The 20,473-nt window shown below is 38.2% G+C and overlaps 1 protein-coding gene across 2 annotated transcripts in view; it reads right to left on the bottom strand.

Annotated features, from left to right (window-relative positions):
• pcdh1a (protocadherin 1a) overlaps positions 1–20,473 on the bottom strand; it is a 99,370-nt gene that overhangs the window by 77,058 nt on the left and 1,839 nt on the right. The window contains exons 1-3 of one of the 2 annotated variants that reach the window (XM_005948074.2): positions 17,430–18,860; positions 12,973–13,787; positions 10,205–12,391 (exon numbers count right to left, since the gene is read on the bottom strand). In XM_005948074.2, coding sequence (XP_005948136.1) covers positions 10,205–12,391; positions 12,973–13,787; positions 17,430–17,442 — 3,015 coding nt within the window. In that variant the 5' untranslated portion in view covers positions 17,443–18,860. Of the gene's footprint in view, positions 1–10,204; positions 12,392–12,972; positions 13,788–17,429; positions 18,861–20,473 lie in introns of those variants that run through there. The other variant, XM_005948075.3, reaches the window with a different exon arrangement.

The raw sequence follows: 20,473 nt of genomic DNA, 5'->3' as shown, positions 1-20,473 counted from the left end.
ACCTTGGCTCAGTGAAGCTATTGCTTTTAAACAATAGCTTAACTGAGTTACTTCTGACATCCTGTGAACTCAAAGCAGTCTGGCCATTCCTTTCTGACCTCTGGCCTCCACCAGGCATTTTCAGCACAGAAAACTGCTGCTTACTGGATATTTTCTCTTTTTCTAATCATGTTCTGTAGATAAGATGATCGTGAATGAAAATCCCAGGAGATCAGCAGTTTCTGAAATATTCACACCAGCCCATCTGGCACCAACAACCATGCCACATTCAAACTCACTTAAAATCCCCTTTCTTTCCCATTCTGATGCTCACTTGAATCTTCAGCAGGTTGTCTCAACCATGTCTACATGCTAAAATGCACTGAGTTGCTGCCATGTGGTTGACTGATTAGACAGTTTTGCTAATGAGCAGTTGAACAGTTGTACCTAATATGCGGGCCAGTGATTGTATTCTCTTCATACTGCAGAAAACGCAATAAAGTTCTGAGATTTGATGCTTATCGTTTCACTTTTGTACAATAAACATGCAGTAATACAGAATGGTCGCAGTCCAAAGCCCACAATTTGTGGCAGTAAGTTGAACTGTTGAAAAACTGCAATGTAGAAAAGTGAAAAGCAGTTAATTAAAATGTCAGGTTTGTATGTGCTGTTTTTTTAAGTTATTTTTGGCAAAACAGTTATATGAAGTTTTGGTGTGAATATTCTTTTTTATGTGTACAATAGCCCTAACCATTTTTGGGATGCATGAAGAACATTTTATTATGCTTTAATTTAATTATCATTCCAAGGGAGGTTGCCAGTTGAGTCTTTGTGTTCACCCATCCTAAACAAAATGAAATTATAAGCACACTATCTCTTAAAGCAATGCTTCAGCAAAAAATAACGAACAGGCTCTGATGTCTCTGAATTCCTTCTCTAACAGCAAAGACAGTATGGAAGTAGCTCGAGTGTTTACAAAAGACCTACTGTATGTATCTGGGCAAAAAAAACTGCATGGAATTTGGTATTTTCTGTTTTCCTACACTAAACTGGAGTGCAACACTTTGCTTATTATTGTGCTCATTCAAATGCCAAGTTCACATTCAGTCAAAACTCTATTATATTTTTGTATTTTTGTCTCCTCTCTATTGTATTTTTTGTCTCCTCTGTAATACAGTAAGACCTGTGAGTCCTTACCTAGCAGTTACATAGGCTTAGAGATATATTTAATACACAGCCTTTATATATCCTATAAAGTTGTCTCACTCATACACCCACAGCTTAGCTACACATAGGAAAAGTCATTGCACCTTTTGCATCATCTCATTCTCTGTTCAGCTTCAGAGACACAAATTCAGACAAAGCCTCTGTTTCTTGCTTTTCCCAAAATTCTCCTATGTTTGTCAATTCCAACTGTACATCACCTTGTGCTGTCACCTGTTTGCCAGGCTGTTTTTTTTTATCAGCAATTAGTCACAGTATAGGCAGAAGGCTGCATGCTACCAGACTATGTTACTTTCCTGACTTTGACCATTTTTCTTGTTGCGTGTTTGCCTTTTACAGTAACTGCCTGTACCTGTTACAGTGAATAGATGTCTAAAATTTGGGTGATCTCGAGTGCTATAAAGCTACAGATTCTACTGTGAATGTCTAAACCACTCTCCTTGTTGAGGACTACATGCCTCAAATTATTTAAGCCAATCGTGTCAGTATTTTAATCAAACTTACTATGTGGACTCAAACACAGTAATGTATTGAACAAAGAGAATAACAAGAGAGATGATGGCCAATGTGGTTATTGTTAGGTACACGTAGAAAATGGGCTCCCCTTGACTATCTGGGCCTGGCATGTTTAAACTTGAGCATTTCTTTCAACAAACTTTTTGGTCGACATTTTAACCAACCATTATTACCAAAAAATGTAAATATTAAAAAATATTTTTCCACACTGTTAAGAAAAATGAATTGATAATTAATAGAGCTCACCAGTTTTTTTGGTTTTTTTCTTTGGGGGGGGCTGGGTGGCATGTACATATACATGTTGTACAACTTCCTCATCCATCCCGGAAAAAAAAAAACCCACAGGAAAAACTATGCTTTATAAAAAGGTAGGTGTAAAATTATACACTACTGCATTTTTTAAGTAATAAACTGCTCTGAACTAAGATCACTGTGGCATATTTTTTTTCTTTATTATCTGGGTGTATTAAGTTGTGAAGGAGCAGCATCAAATGTGCAGTGCTTTCACTACAATGCAATACTGATGCAGTGTATTGAATCATGCATTGACACTATAAAACAGTAAGAAAACATGCCGTGCAGGCAGGGCAAATTACTCCACCATTACCTCACTTTCCTTCTAGCCTTCTTTTTCTGAGTAATCAGCCAGGGCAAATATGTGGTGCACAAAGAGCTGTTTGTGTGTTTGTGTGCTTGCCTGTGTGTGTGAATGAGAGAGTTGGTCTGTGGGTGAGTATGTCTGCGTGTGTGCCTGTGTCTGTTTGTAAAATACTGGGAGGCAGATTGGAAAGTGAGATAGGAAATGATAATTTAGCAGCACGCCATGCTTTCCCAACTATTCAGTAAAATGCAGATGACAAATTTTCAGTGATTTCATGGTTCCACCGGTCTTCAGTAAAAATAAGCACAAGACAAATCTGCGGAATCGTGCATACGAACATATCACACACAAATCGGTGATTTATCACTATTTTCGCACCTTAATTTGTTTGTGCTTCACAAACAAATTGAAAACTGTCCCTAACCATGTATATGAAAAAATGAAAAAAAGCCCAGGCTGTTTTAGCAAACATACACACAACTCGTTAAAATGAATACATCCATCACTACTACTACTACTACTACTACTACTATGATTACTATGACTACTACTATAATGAATCATGCTGACTATTATTCTTATGATTATTTATAAAACTTGGATTCCCATTAGCTTCTCCATTGTGGTTGCTAGTATCCTTGGGGCCCGAAAATGTTCCTATGTCAAATGTATGTATTATATATTTTTTAAAGTTACAGTGAAGTCCGTAAATCGCAGACTGTGGTCAACTGAATTCTTTTTTCTAACCCTCCCAAATTTAAGTGAATAATCCTAGCTACGGTGAATGCTGTAGGACAAACATATTTTAGTCTCCCTGTTGAGATCAAAGCATTAAATAACATTCAACTGTACCCCATAATGCAACTGCCAGCCTATTAAATGTATAGGATTTCCTTATATTATTAATCTATTACTTCTTTTTGTTATAATACAATTTAGTTGACATATTTCTTAATCTACACTAGCATCTTCTGTCAGAAATACATCATCATTTCTAAGGAATCTCTTTAGCCTTATCTCAGTAAAGCACTGCTAATCTTAATTTATCATCAAGACAGGGTTCCTTCACTGAGCGCTTCCTAAGTGGAACCCTTTCACGCATAGTGGCCACTACAGTGGACAGCTATTCAAAGGCTGTTTTCTTGTATTTGTGTCAGTGTTGATGGTATACTTGCACATAAACCACTACATTGGGCACTGATGTGTCACTCCATACCCTGCCACCCACTGGTTGTTTAATGTTACAATAGATGTATGACGTATTTCATTGTAATTATTGTTATTTAACCCTTTCATACATGAATTGAAAAAACCTCAATCAAGATTTTTTGCTTAAGTATTTTTATTCACCCTATGACAGCTGGGATAGGCTCCAGCGCCCCCCGCGACCCTGAAAAGGATAAGGATATTTTTATTCATATTTTCATGGCTAAAGATTAATAAAAAATACTTAAGAAAAAAATCCTGATTGAGGTTGTCATAATTCATGTATAAAAGGGTTAACAGATACATTAGATCATCCATAAACTAGGTTACAGCCCTATTTGCAAGATTTCCCCACATAATGGGGCGATTGTGGCTCAAGAGTTGGGAGTTCGCCTTGTAATCGGAAGGTTGCCAGTTCGAGTCCCGGCTCGTGTCCTTGGGCAAGACACTTCACCCGTTGCCTACTGGTGGTGGTCAGAGGGCCCGGTGGCGCCAGTGTCCGGCAGCCCCGCCTCTGTCAGTGTGCTCCAGGGTGGCTGTGGCTACAATGTAGCTTGCCATCACCAGTGTGTGAATGGGTGGATGACTGGATGTGTAAAGCACTTTGGGGTCCTTAGGGACAAGTAAAGCGCTATACAAATAAAGGCCATTTACCATAATTCTGACCAATTTAACATCATTCAAAAATAAATCCATATCAAATTTCCATAACTTCTACAAAGGACAATGCTATTTTACAGATTTTGACAATTTTGTTTTCCAAGTTTAAATTATGAATGTTGAACCCAACTGCCACCAATACAGACCCTGATCATATTATTTTATTATTTACAAATGTGATTAGTGCACATAGAGATTTTATTACTACGGTTATTTACAGAAACTGTTGACCTTGTCACAATTTGAGGAAAGTTTAGAGATCCCTGTAACTCAGATAAGGTTTATTTCTAAATGAGCAGTACTTATTAAGAAATTAAGATTCATTAAGATTGATAGAAACCAATAAAAGTTCAGGTCACCAGGAAGAAAAAGAAAATTCTATTCTCTTACATTACACTTAAAGTTTCAAAATATTGTATATTAGAATTAGGTGGTCTGTAACAACAGCCTATAAAATAGGCATAAATGTTAAAAACAAATCTTTAACCAAAAATTCTCAATTTCTGGACTCATTACACATTTTTTTATCACTGTTCCTGGAGATAAAAAGCAACGCCTACACCAAATTTATTTCTGTCTGCCCTGTACAACTTGTAACCACTTACAGCCAGCTCAGAGTCATTGCAGCTTGAATAAAGATTCATTTCAGGCAGAGCCATGATGTGAATATTATTTCACTGATACCAGTGACTTCATCAGTCCTAGTTCTTCAAATGTGCAATAATCAAGCCCTTTTCAGACAGGCTTGTTGAAAAATAGACATTATTAACTTTACCTACAAAAGGAATGGTAATATATAATGATATGAAGATGCCATGCCATTGTTGTTTGTAGACAGAACGATTAATTTTGGCTAAATGCTATTAGCACTGCATCTAAAGGACGAGATCAAAGACCCAGGGCTAATTTGGCCAGTACTTGCTGTTTTCTAAAACACCATAAGTCGCAAAATGTTCAGAATTACAATTAATCAAAAACATAAAAAAAAAAAAAAATCTGAACAGAATACTAAATGGAAAACTGTAGGCTTCAACGGTATTAAAAATGCCATATCATTCCTGGATGACATCATTACAGTCATTTTCTTAAGTCAGTTTCTTGGCACTATCGCATTTTTTTAATTAATTAATTAATTTCATTTTTCATTGCAGTGAGGTTCTCATCTTGAGCTGACAGGTTACGTGCTCCTTCCCCTTCACTGTTTTCTTCTTTTTTATAGAATGTTTGATAGCCAAACTTTTTTTCCCCGAGTCACAGTGCCTGTCTCAGGGGGAAACAACATTCAGAACCCCCATTATTTCAGCCACAGACTTTTTTTTTCAACAATCCTCAGTCTGGTGGAAACATTTGTGGGAATCTGTGTCTTTTGACTTCCTCTTTGCACAAAAATGTTTCACTTTCTTCATTTGGACTTTCTCTTGCTTCCTTGCTTCAGTGAAGCGTACAGGGTTTTCTCTTTCATTCTTTCTTTCTTTCATTCTGTGCTTTCATTGCCACTAATTTCCCCACTTAACCTAGAGGTAAATGCATTTTCTTATATAGATAATGTTGTGTGCAGATAGTATGCGTGTATACAGATTGTACCAATCTGTTAGTTCAGAATGATTCTGTTTTGCTAACATGACTATAGTGATGAGGGCAAAAAAGGGCAGTGCACATGCTCGATTAATCTGATAGTAATTTTACGCACTTGTTTTTCGTGCACGGTAAGAAGACTTCCAAACACACCTAAGTAATTGAGGGCCAGTGTGTCACAGTCTCAAAGAACAAATTGTGCTTCCAGCCTCATCTGTAATATACCTCGGCTGACTTCAAATACCCGCATTGGACTAAATCGGGCTAATCCCAGCTCAAAGGGATGCCTAAAGTTCACAAAGTGTGGGCCCTTCTTAACAAAGAAGCAGGTTAATTAAGACTCACACTGACTCACTCTACTACAGGTGGGCATGGAGATGAAGAAGTAAGCCAGAGCTGGACAAAATTCATCCTCATTGAATGAATAGAACATTTTATCAGCATGCGTTGATGCATAAAAAATACAGTGACGCAGTAATGATTGTTGTGTAACAGATGATTTTCAGTCCTTCCTGACTTTCATTTTGCTTTTTGTTCATATGTAAGATTCTCATTAAATGAAGTGTGAAAAAAGGTGCCAGCTCTTGGACCCAACAGAGCTAATTATCAGGTCTAATGGCTAACGTGAATCACTGGTTTCTCTAGCAACCATCATGCAATATCACACATTCAAAGGTGATGAGGGGGTAAACTACAAAAGGTGCAACCTTTAGCAGCCTGGATTTAGAAATGTGCAGCTTACAATGTTGTGTTTTCAAAATACAACTGCTTTGCTATGTTACTTTCGTGACTACTACTATTCATTTGCTTTATTTTGTCCAAATGGATGACACTGGGTAAAACACACTTATTTAAAATATTCATATTCTGTTAATAAAATAAAAAGTTTCCTTTTAAATCTTAAGAATCAAGGAACCACTATTTGTATGGATAGTAACTTCACATGCAGTAATCAGTACAATATATTGTTTGCCCAAGAATAAAATTGTGGCATATATCTAAAAATGGCTTAACTTGCCAAGACCCTGAGGAAAATTCCTAGTGTCCCTACTTTAATTACAACAATACCCAAACAGGTGCAAGCAGAAACTGTAAGAACCTCTATGCATATTCAGTACAGCGAGGCTATAACACCCCACTATTTGAAGTCTCCCACATGTTTGTTTGAATCTAGTATAGAACCATTTGGGCTGACTATGATGCTACATTAGTGCTCAGTAATTTTCCTTGATCTAAAACTTTCTAATTTAGCATTTGATGAGTGTTATTCTAAAGGGTGTTGACAAAGGACCACAGAGGAATGAAGCTGGGCTTCTTTAGTGCCTATCATCCTTTTTCCACCTCTGATGCAATGGTTCTCAGAAGCTTTGGAGCTAGTTGGCAGCAAAAGCACTGTCCATGTTACTGAATGTTATTGCTTGTAGACACATGGAATGCAAAATTAGAAGTGTGATTAGTGGCGTTGAGTGTCTGTTGCTGTTTCTTTTTTGCAAAACATTACATCCTGGAAACAGCATTTTAGGAATATTTGCAGAAGTGGGTTAATCTAAAACAATTACAGGGCTGAAACATTCTCCACAGAGTCTTGGGAAAAGATCAAAATGTTTCTGAACTGATAGCAGTACTAGCTCCTGGTGTAGGAAACTAAACAAATATTATTTTGCACATATAGCTGGCACATGCTTAGGTAATATGATGATCTAATTAGCACATCTGAAACATCTGTTCGGGTTCTTGAGTAATATAGTACTTTAATATTCTACTATTCAGCCGTGGGCTGTTCATTAATTTAGCATATTAATGTAGAGATGCTTCTGATAAGTTCAAATAGAGAAGATGAAAAAGTAATCATTTTGTAATGACCAGCTCAACAAATAAGTTCAAAATGAAGAGTTAAGTAGGTGCAGCAAACAAGACAATATTTTACCTGCAAATAAATACTAATGCATGTATGACAGTCTTTAATTACACTCCATCTAATTTTACATTATCAGTCTATTTGCACCTGCAATCTAAACCTGGGAAAATATTTTCATCTTTTAAATATATCTCTGCAATCAACGTCTAATACCACTAACACACTCACAAACACACTCACACACTTTTATATCGTTTTTTTTGATCAATTTGTTTAATATCCGCTCAGATGCCACCTGACAATAGATTTGTGTTCAGAAGGAAACTGTCTCTAATTAAAGCCTAAAGCATGAAGATACTGCTTGAAACAAAAAAAAATATCATTAAATGCTTGTAATGTTTCATATGCTCATAATCCCTGAACATGCACGCTGGAAATTTGAGACTTTGAGATTTGACAAAAAAAAAAAATAGACATCTGACCATATTGGGGAAACAAAAAAACAAAACTAGTTGTTGAGTGCAGCACAGTTAATTAAAACAATGGCACCACTCTAGATCTGTCACATCACTTGGCAGTTGCTTTAATTATATATTTTGGTCAATCTGTTCTTCCTGATGTGAGAGGGGATGCCATACACAAGACAACATCTGCTGAGGTATGTCACATGAGCTTCAACATCTGTCCATGTTTTTAAACAGCCTGTCACTCACTTGAGTCATGTTGCATATGTATTTATGCGATCATATTGAGAAAGCGCACACACAATACTGTTAAATGCTGAGAGCTTACATCTGTGCCAGACACAATTAACACTCTTAGATTAAGGAGCAAATCTACATACAAACAGAGAGATTGGCACTACACACAAACACCCAGACACACCCTGTGGCTTGCAGTCATTTTGGTCCCTTATGTTGTCCATCACGAAGACAGTGGTGACTGTTCTCTAAACTGACTCCACCCACAACGGCTTGTGATCACCTAAGCTGTCAACTAACATCTGCTAAAACTACCAACAAGCCAACTGTGAGACTGGCTCTGAAGATATCTCCACAGAAAATGTGTCACCTACACATGTTCAGAACTCAGCGGCATGTTTTCCCCTTCTATTTTTGCTAATTTTTATGTGGCAAACGTTATCTGCAAAGCCTTGGAGAATGTCAAACTGTTTTGTACGGCTGAAATGTAGGAAGTGTCTTGAAAGCTCATGTCAACTCGTCCTGGTTGAAAATAAATTGTTTACATCAATGTCAAATATTTTCAGTACTAAATAATGGCCATCCTTTGAATGCCACAGTAGCGACATGAATAAAGTATTGTTAGATCTAGTTGGTGTGTGTTTCACAAATATATCACTTTTCACTCAGTGTGGTTCAGAGGAATCAGTCATGTTAGGTTGCTAATCATACCCTGAGTTTTTGAATTTGTGGTTGTTTGTGATGGAATGCCCCTGCGCAAGGCTGTCTTTGGTGCTGGGTATTCTTTGAAGTTGTCTTATCAGCATCTTACCTCTCACTGACACTAGCTGGTTTTTTTTTCTGTGTTGAATGTGAGTTCAGCACATATTTAACTAAAAAAGTAAATAAATAAAAACCACAGATCCATTTCAGTGGCTCAAGCATGGCTGTGTAACTGGTGGGATCAAGACATCTGGACATTTTTCTGTATAATAAGGGATGTTCTACTATATAAGGATAATGATAATCTGCCTTATCCCCTCCTGCACACAAATTTATATTTGTGTAGTCCAAGACACACATTTACACAGTTGCAGATGACACAGAAACCCAGAGACACACTAGCTTTCTAGCCTTACTCTCTAAAATCTTTCTGTTCGTAATCCCTTCTGACTCTATTAATATTTCTGTTTCCATGGTGATTCAAGCCCAAATGTTGTACAGATAAGAGGAGATAAGAGCATAAGGAGCAGGGAGATAAGAGCAAATGACCTGCCGAGATCACTACAGAGCACTAGAGGTCAAGCAGAAGAGCAGAAGTAAGTGAGAACAGACCATCCCTGCTCAACTCTTCTGCCAACCTGACAAAATCTTATTTTTTAGCAGTGCCACAATTGAGCAAATACTTGCAGCAACTTTCTTTCTGTCTATGCAATTTTACATATATACATGCCTTACCCAGAGAAGCAAAGCAGACAGTTACTAGTAAGAGAAAGAATGGATAATATAATTTTGGAAATGATTTGGTCTGTTCTTCGTATATCATCACACACAATTTACAGTTATGCACTGAGTAAAACAGCCAGTAACAAATTTGTACTAAATTTTTAACTATCGTTTTACATTTTTACAATCCAGATAGATGGCACAATGACAAAAATGGCATTCAGATAATTCAAATTTGGGACTGTTATTGTCAAAGTAAATCATATCAAATTACTAGAACTGCCAAAGTAGTCATGAATGAGAGTTGTTGAATCTGTGATTTTCAGGACTGTAGATGATAAGACTAAAATATTGCAAGTCTTATAATGAAATCACTGCTTTTCAACATTCTCACAAAATACACCAAACCAATCACCCATTCCTCAGACAGACCTTACTATGCGCTTGAGATAACTGTACCTGTTTGTTGTTATACTTCGGTTGGCCCGTCTTGTAGCTGTAATCTGAGTACTGGTCTGAGCCAGTGGAATTGTCGTCTCCTCCTGTTCCTACGAAGGTGTTGGTGGCAGGGAGGTCCTGGACCACCTGATGCTTCTGTGAGGCAGATGGCGATTGGGCTTGCAGCTGGATGGAGGGTAAAGGGGAGTTGGAACGGTAGTGTCTGCCTATATCAGGGCTTCCTGGTGAATATGTTAAAGGCAGATGTATCCTGGGGCTATCATTGACTCCATCAAGATTGAACTTCAGACTTTTTTGAAGGCTGACCTCTTCGTCTTCCCCGAGTGGTTTTGGAGACTTCTGAGGTTTGCCTTTCCGTCCACGTTTGCCTTTGGTGTTTTTTGGGGCCTGTTTGGGTGCATATAAGTCCTTGGTTTCCTTTTTGCCAGCTTGATATCCACTCTTGGTTTCTCTTTGGATGCGGTGGCGAATAAATACCACCACCAAGATCAACATTACAACACCTGCTACACCAGCAAGGCTTCCAAACAATATATTACTACGCTGAGCAGCAAAACCATTGTCGGGATCACCAGCAATGTCCCTGTCCAGTGGAGTGTAAAGACTGTGTCCCACTAAGGCTTCCACTAAGCTGACATTTGAAATGGTTTCATTGACATAGATGTGGACCAGGGCAGTAGCATGGCGTGCAGGCTTCCCCTTGTCACTTACTCGCACCACTAGGCGATGTAATCCACCATGTTTGCGTGTCATCTCCTTTGCTAGAGTGATCTCTCCACTTGAGGGGGAAATGCGAAATAACTGGTAAGGGTTTCCACCAGCGATACTGAACACCAGCTCTGCATTAGGGCCATTGTCCAGGTCCTCAGCTTCCACTACTTCAACGTGGCTATCTGGGGAGGCTAGAGGTGATAAGCGTCTGAAGGAAGAGTTGGAGGGCTTAGTTATCACGGGATCATTGTCATTTTCATCCAGTACATTGATTGTAACACCCACATATGAAGACCTGGGTGGCTCTCCTCCATCCACTGCTTTTAGACGGAAATTATAGCTGCTTTCTTTCTCCCTGTCAAACGAGATGCTTGAGAGAATAGTTCCTGTTCCATTTTGAACAACAAACTTTCCTTCATCAGGCTCTACAGAGAGGTGAACGTGGGCATTCTCGCCTTTGTCCATATCTAGGACTGTCACCATACCAACTGGACTCAGAGGTGGCATGTTTTCCAAGACTGAAAAACTGTAGCCACTAAGCATGAATTTGGGATCATTGTCATTGCGGTCTATTACTTTTATTACAACAGTTGCTGTTCCTTTATGGACAGGAGACCCTTTATCTGCTGCAGTGACACGAAACTCATATTGTTCTTTGTGTTCACGATCAAGAGAGCTTTTGGCTCTTACTTCGCCTGTATTTGGGTCAATCTCAAACAAGCCTTTGATGGATGAATCTGGCAAAATATTATAGAGAAGTTCGGCATTAGTGCCGCTGTCAGCATCTGTGGCTATAACATCTAAAATTTTTTCTCCTGGTTGGTTTTCTTCAGCAAAATCAACCTCAAACAAGGTAGGGGAAAATATTGGAGAGTTATCGTTCACATCAGTCACTTGAACCTTCAAAGAGTTTGTACTAGAGAGTGCTGGGTTTCCAGAATCTACAGCCACAATCTCTACTCGGTAATCTCTAACTCTTTCATAGTCGAGAGGCGTGGTGGTCTGTAGGAAATACTTCCTCTTGTTGTCACTGGTTGAGTCACTGGCAGGGCGAAGCTGAAATGGCACATCACCTGCTACCACACAAGTGACCACAGCGTTTTCTCCCTCATCTTTGTCAGATACTTGAACTAAAGCAACAGCTGTTCCCACTGGCATGTCTTCGGAAATATTTGCCACTCCTTCACTGTGCGTCACAAGGCCAATCCCACGAATCTCCACAGCTGGAGCATTGTCATTTTGGTCAGTCACTTCAATGGTTACAAATGTCTTAGAGCTTTTAGGCTGAGGGCCTTTATCCCTTGCTATCACATAGAAGGACAAGCTGCTGATTTCCTCCCTGTCCAGTGGTCCTTTGACATAGATGATGCCAGTGGACCGATCAATTCGTAAGAGTTTCGGCACTGGGTCTACTGCCTGGTGAAGGGTGTACTCAATTTCTCCATTCGGGCCCATGTCAGAGTCGTTTGCTTTAACCTGTAATCAAAACATATTCAATGGTTAAAGTCATTAAATATGCGCAACAGTTAGTGTTGTAACTAATGTTATTTACAACACTAACAATGAATGTAACTAATGAATCATTGGTCACTGAATAAATTAATCCAGGAATCTGTGTGGGTCTGATCACTTTAAATCACAGCATGTAGATAACTTTGTTTTGGCTATTGCTTTTCCTCTGTTTTTTGATAGTTACATCACTAGCCTTCTTTTCTCTTTTTTCTAGGATTCAATGAAAGGCTGTAAATTATTAGGCTTGACATTTCCTTCATGATAATCAGTGTAAATTCGCAGCAACATGCTGTGAAAATCCTGCACAGAGCAATTTATACTCCGAAAATAATATCTCACACTGTTCTGCAACTACATTGTCAATACAAGATATAAGCATTTATTACCTGTAGAAGGATAATGAGCTAATGCTCTCTTCAAAAATATATTGAAAAAGGTAAAGTCCAAAATTTAAAACTATACATTTATTCAGAAAGACATTGCTGGTTACAATTTAATTTTGCAATCCAGACTACAACATTATACAAAAAAAGTTTTTAAATTACCTGCAACACAGAGTGTCCGACAGGGCTATTTTCTGAAACCTCTGCCTCATAGGTGGACTTTTCAAACTTGGGAGCGTTATCATTGGCATCAGTCACCACCACTCTGAGTAATGCACTGCTGTAGCGCTGAGGGTTTCCTCCGTCCACTGCCTTTATGGTGAGGTCATAAGAATCCTTTAACTCACGATCTAGGTTGCCCAGGACAATGAGCTGTGGGAGCTTCCCTCCCCTGTCATCAGCCACTTGCAAACCAAACAGGGTTGCAGCATCTGGCCCTGCAGTCAGCGCATAGTCAGCTACCCCATTCCTGTCAGAGTCCCTGTCTGTAGCTAGAGGTATGGAGAATAACGCTCCCATGATCGTGTTCTCGGGGACTGAGATGGTAAGCACAGAAGAAGGAAATTGGGGGGTGTTGTCATTGATGTCCTGTACTTCAATGCGTCCTTCAATAAGCCGTGGGCTCTGGTTTTGTATCAGATCAGTCACTGATACTTCAAATTCCAGGTAGCAGGGTTTACCCTTAGCCAGGGAGCGACAGTCCCTCAGGGTTTCTCTGTCTATAGGAATCTCTGTGGTGTAAATGTCCCCTGTCTTTCCATCGACACGAAGATAAGGGGCACCCACCTCTAGCTTGTAAAGGTGACCTGAGTCTGGCAGTCCCTGGTCTGCTGCCAGGCTACCTATAAGAGTATTTGGAGGTTGCTCCTCCTGGACCCGGTACAGGATACTGCCTTCAGCAGAGCCACAGTGCAGCACCACGACCCAACACAATATCACTTGTAAATTCAGTTCCATTAGGTCATCAGACGATCTGCCTGTAAAATGAAAAAAAAAACAAAAACACAATATGGGTCAAAAAGCTGGTTCCCTTTCTGCTGAAACCTAGCTCCATAAAGCAATATTTACATAGCTGTTACTTTTTATTTAATTATTCAAAAATGAAAAAAAAGAAAAAAAACTAACAGAGGGTCAAAGTGAAACATTAGACAGGGGAAGCAAGCAGCACTGTGTTTTTGAATAATGACTCTAAAGCTATAAAATTAATCGTTGTTTTTTTTTTCAATAACTTGCAGTAAAACATACAGCATACCTAGAAGCACAACACAATAATTAGACAACAACAATAACAAAGAGAAAATAGGGCATTTAAAAAAATGCAATCATAGCTATCCCAGCATGGCTTCTTTTCAGTCTCAGAGCTTCAAGAGTTTCAATGAATATCTCAGCTTTATGAAATTCATGGAAAAATGAATGTAGGAACAAGAAATTATATCTTGTGAGCTTACATCCAAAACAAACTTCAGGGCCAGTGTGGATTGTTTCAGCTGAATAATCAAATAAAAATGTAATACAAAAACTCACAGCCTAAGAGACTCATTATTTCTGTATTACACAGCTAGACATTGAGTAGGGAAGCAATGTAGCTCTAAAATAACCTATGGTTTGAAATCCATGCTCAAGAATACACCCTTACGAGCGAAGATTTTGTCTGCTGAGAGAAATGATATATTTGACCAATTTGTTTACCCAAGAGGCGTCTGACAATGAACACTTGCATACTAAAGGTCATAGAGTCAAATTTCTTTCTTATGCCAATTATGCAACTTTGCTACTATCATCACATCCAGCTTTCACCTGGCATTGCACAATGCAGACATTTCCACACTCCATTGCCACTGGCTAGCTCAAACACTGTAATTATTATGTTTGATTTTGAACCTTTCAACTCTACAATTGTGACCCATTATTTTAGTGTCTTCTTTGATCTTTACTCCCTCTAGCAAAAGACTTCTGTTTTTTTTTCATGCTGCAATGATTTTAGAGTATAATTATTTCCCCTCTCTCTCTTTCTTTCTTTCTGTGTGTGTGTATATGCATGTGTGTGCGTTTGAGTCCTATTGGTAATTGAAATAGGAGCAATCATTGGGGTTAAGTATCAAGGTCTCATGCTCTGGAAAACTTCATCGTGAAAACAGTTAAAAAAAATTGTGTGTCTGCTGAATCAGTGAGTGTCCACTTACTAATCAAGTAGAGTTCATTTCAGTGCATCCGATTTTATTGTGCTATGTTTGTGTTACTAATGCAAAACTTCAATATGCTGATCAATACCAGCTTTAATGACTCGGGTTATAATTAGACAACAGCAGTCCATGTCGCAGTCACTTTCTCTTCAATACTGCACTGTTTTACAGCATTTCTTTATTTTCACAGGCTTTTAAAGAAAGTTACAGCGAAAACAAAATGCTACTTCTAGCTTAAAAAGTTATGTAGAAGTAAATCATTATGTTAATCCAAACACAGGTGAATAGTTCCAATTATTTCCACAATAGTTTTTCAACTGAAACAGAAAAGAACACAGGTGCTCAGTCTAGTGTGGGTCTATGTCATCGGTTAGGGATTAGGAAAAGAACAAGAGGAATCAATGCTTCCCTAGTCAGTGTGGGTGAGAGCTGATAGAAATATACATACACGACAGCAAATGGAGTTATTTAAAATGCAACTGCATGCCGCAATGTTCCATACAGGAGTAAGGTAAATGAGTATTAAGCTAGACAGCAAAACACAAATATACAGAAATTCAATGAAAAATCCAATTCCTTTGGAATACATTAAAATTGAAAGTGCTAGTTATTGATGCACTAATTGCTCAAAAATCAATGTCTCCCTTTTTACATTTGTGAGGAGAACCTGTAGTCAATGTGGCATGAACAGTGATTGCGCTTTCTCCAGTTCATGTTTGCAGTATAAAAAGGCAGGAAGAAGCAAAAACGCAATCAGCAGATACACTTTTCTTATACCCAAGACTGACATTAACAGCATCCCATGGGATATAATTTTAAGGGGAATTATAAATCACACTGTAAATGTTTCATACTGCTGCCTACCATTCCATTAAACACATGCTTTCAACAAGATATGTGAACTTATGAGGTGTGCATGTATGTATTGCTTCAATTAAATTGGTATTTGGAGAATTCAGTAAAAATTACTTTAGCTTACTTGATATGTGCATCATCTTTTTTTTCATTTCTATTTTAAAATTCACTGTTAAATTTCAAAGTTTTCAAATGTATTTATACAATGTGGCATCTAAAAATGGCATACCGTAGCTGATTTTATAATGGTTTGGTTGTAACTGCTCCCCTGATATTATAGCCACTTCTGCAATGAATAGCCATGCTTTGATAGTGACATGATTGTTATGGTTGATGACACTCATGACTTAATGTTTTCCAGTTGGCCTCATGCCTGTCTTCCAGATGGCACCATGCCTGACAGTCTAGTGAATTAGTGTCCTTTTTTTCTTTGTTTACATTTACATTAAAATTCATGTTGTTCGTAAAATATGCGTTTTGCTATCACTCAGTGAGAATCTCTGCTGAATATCATTGACACCATGCCTTTGGGTTTTATCTCACATTCCTCAGCTTTCCCACAAATATTTTATCAAAAGCTTGACAGTGCCAGATTTCCTTTTCTCATCTCAAAGTGCTCTGAGGTGGTGGCAAAGGGAAACAGGAGATTTTTCCCTACTGGAGGATGTGAAACTTCTTGGACTACTGGATGTCTCACTGAAATTTACTACCTGAGCAGCAAAATTGATAAATTAGAAGTGCTGAACACAACTAGGAGTGACATTCCCTGCATCTCAGCTCTTTTTCTCCAAAAAACTTAGTTATCATCTGTCATCCCAGATGGTAGACCCACAAGACTACAAGCTGATTCAGGCAGATCGCGATACATAATTCAGCAGAAAATCAAAGGGAGGAACAAGAGGTTAGTTCTCTCAGAGTGATAAAATGTTTTTGTCATAGTTGAGTCCTGTTGAACTGCTCAAAAAATCAAATACTTTTCTTAGTCATTTCCAAAATTAAGATTTTAGCTTCCTTAATGAATGAAATCAGCTATAAAAATGCCAGCTCTGGAAGAAAAATACTGAACTGGATCAGACATTGCAAGACTGCAATATTGAGAAAGTGCTAGGCTGAGAAAATGAAATCTTTTTGGTTATTAAAATTCACCCTGTCAACAACCAAGTATTGTGGCAGCACTGCTGTAATAAACTAAAAAAGAATCACTGAATATAAACTTTTTTTCATTTGTCGTCTGAACAACCAATTATAACTCTAAAATATGTTTTGCTAGCTGCTCCACGGGACAACTTTGACATTGCTTGCTTGGGTAACTCTAGTACAACTTGTGTAAGTCCAGGAGGCAGAACTGTAGAGACTGTGTATTGCCTAGGTGACTCTAATTCCCTTGAGCACTGTTTGTTGGAAAATACACCGTGTTCAAATAGACAATCCAATTAGCATACTGAGCCAGAGACCTTATGAAGGTGATCCAGAGCAACACATATTCTTAGGGAAAAAAACAAAATCCTTCCAAATACAATCAAGGCATCCACTGTTTGACTGAGGAGGGAACTTTAAGTCTACCAGTGAAGCAGCACTCACCACAAAACCTCATGCTGTGATCACGCAATGGTCCAGATGGTTGCTATGTTGAAAAAACTGAAAAATGAATGCTGAAGGCAGCCTGTACCACAGTATGGAGGTGGACTTTCAAAGAGAGCCTCAAACTGCCCGATGGGTCTAGTGTCTGTTGTTTGTTTTGTGTAGATGTTTAACTTTGCAACAGAAAACGCAGTCGAGGCAAAACTGCTTAGCAGTAGAGTTTAAGAGCCCAAGGTTTATCTGGATTGACCTGCCACACAGCAAGAACTCTGCCTGGCCAAACCTTAGCTTATTAAGACCATCAGGAGTGCCAACTGTAAGTACAAGTCCAAACAATTGAGTCAATGTTTTATGACTTATGTTCAGTTTGGCCATCATTACACAGACTCACAATTTGCTGGAGAAGCTCACCCAAGCATACTTTTTCACCTGTCAACGATCTCTATAGATAAGAGTGTCTCTAAGAGGGGAAGAAAAGTGGTTCTCACTCATGCCCACTTTCACACCTGGGAGGTTGTTGTCACTTATGTTCAAGTTTTACTGAAATGTAGTGTAGAGGTGTAGAGGTTGCTATTTGACTACACAACTCCTTGACCTGAAGGCAAAAAAACAAACCTTGAAAAAAGTGTCTGGTAAAGTACTGTGGTACTTTTTGCTGCATTATTTTTATAAAGAAAAAGAAACAAATAGAACCATTAAATGTGAAATTGTGTTATGTGTTAAATTTAGTTTGTCTTCTCTACAACCATAGACCTTTGTAATAATTAAAAGAAATGACCATTGCTTATTTGCCAGAAAAAACATGCAAAAGGTGCTGTGGGAAAATATGCTGTTTTGATTTGAATTTCAGCAATATATTCAGAACAATACTGTTGTCTCCTAACAATATATCTTCCATCATTATCCTTCTGATGTCTGCGTATCATAGATTGAAGAAGTAATAATCATTGATGCGCTTCACCATGTTCTAAAATAAATGAATAGATAAAAATGCAGGACTCCTCCACTCCACCGCTGCAATTTTTTGTTCTTCATTGAGGAGAAGGTGAAAAACTTCACAGGCAGCTAAAACATCAGTCAAACTATGAGGTCTGATTGAGCCTCACACTGAGCCCTCACACAGTGCACAACCCAGTTGACCCATCTTTTCAAGAGAACTTTTCAACTTCTGCGTGTCTACAATCAAAGTGCCAGCCTAGGTTGTGTCAGGTTGTGCTGCGGTTCCCAAGGAAACAAGTCCCTGCCTCGCTAAGGCTGTGGTTGCTGAACCCAGTCATAACAATGACCTCTGAAAAATTGGTACCATCCAAGCCTATATGACAGATCCAGTCCTGAATCAACTGGAGAGAAGTGCAGAGATATCTTTACCACTGTTTACTGCTATAAAAAAATGCTGCTACAATTTTCATTCTGAGGACACACACACAATATATATATATATATATATATATATAAACACAGAGAAAGAGAGACAAATGAGAGACAGAGATAGAATTAGCACTACTTTATTTACTGTAAGTAACTCTGATAAATATAGGGAAGGAAATACAAGTAGGAGGGTGAAGTTTGATTAAACAGAAATAATTGGTAAGATAAATGCTAATAAAAAAGTTAATGCAGTACTTCAGCTAACAATAACATTGTATAAAATATGGAGTGATTATGTTGTTTTTCATTTTTGTAATTGAAAAATAAATAACACATCTTTTACGTGCAAGTATGTAACAATTTATTGCAAAGCAAAAGTAATTTGCATTGTTTGTGAAAGATTTAGAACAATGTTTGGCTTAAAATGAAATTATTTTAAAAAATGATAAAGGAGTTTGTGCCTGATTATGTAAGTGTTGGTATTATACATTTAAAAAAAAAGGTAGTTATAAAAATGAAGAACAATATAATTGTGCTGCGGAGCATGTGCGCCTGCTCTGGTTGCCATGGAGACAGACTATCTTCTGACTGAGTCAACTCAGAGACTGACTGGGTGACATTTGCTCTTTAAGTTGGCCGCTCCACAGGTCCAGCAGAAATGACTCACAAGCAGAATTAACTGAGGCATAATAGTAAATTACTCATAAGAAAAAAGGTTAGAGTTGTGCCGGGAAGAAAAAAAATCATCAGAGGAATTAAATAGGCTATTTTGTAGTAGCTGCTTGTTTTGCAGCAACTGATAAAAGCAGGACCTGAATTTTCACCTGTTACATGCTGGGACTTCAGGTTCATGAATTTGTGCTGTACAACGCTGTTCTGTGCTCCTTCCTGCTTTGCCAGAGTGTGGAAAGATAACAGATGATTTAATGATTTTCTCAACTGATGTGATTTGATGTATTGGCTGACTCTGCGCCTTTAGCTAGTATAACAGGTAAAATCCATTACCCTCCCACCGGCATGATTTATGATAGGTAGTATCACAGCTATGGGTCTCTCCTTACACTGCTGATCTACCAATGGAATTTACTGCCAAATGTAAGGCTGCACTCTTATACTGACTGCAAACTGTGGGTTTCGGTAATGAGAAAGCAACAGCCTTTGGTTGGAAACACTTTCTAAAGGCGTGAGCACTGGAATTATCCATATGCATGCTGAAACACAGAACACTCTTGTGTCACTCCTGTCACAAAGAAGTAAAATTAAAAAAAAAAAAGAAATACACTGAGATCAAAAAGGCCACATTCCAATATTAAAAGGTTCTTTATATAAAGATATAAAGAAACTGGCAGGTCGTATAATTTGGATTCCTCACTGCTCGGTGTAACATGATTAAAACAGAGTTTAATTTCCTTATAGGGGTTATTGTACTGCTTTTGTGCAGTAAAGGTTCACTCCCTCAAGCTCAAATACCTGCTGGAGAAGTCAGAAAAAAATCCTTTTGTGCCCTTTCCACAATTTGATCCGTTTTCCACACACTTACCCTTCCTTCAGCAACCCCATTACATGGCACATTGCATGTTATTGTACAATATTCAGAGGAAAGTTCCCTACTGGTAATAATTCAAAAATAAAATCGGCAGAGGAAATTAGTCTTACAGTCTATTCTTATGTGGGAT

This window comes from Haplochromis burtoni, unplaced genomic scaffold (assembly GCF_018398535.1).
Source record: "Haplochromis burtoni strain Fernald_Lab_line unplaced genomic scaffold, NCSU_Asbu1 Contig_576, whole genome shotgun sequence".
Lineage (NCBI taxonomy): Eukaryota > Metazoa > Chordata > Actinopteri > Cichliformes > Cichlidae > Haplochromis > Haplochromis burtoni.
This window is presented reverse-complemented; position numbering and strand designations above follow the sequence as displayed.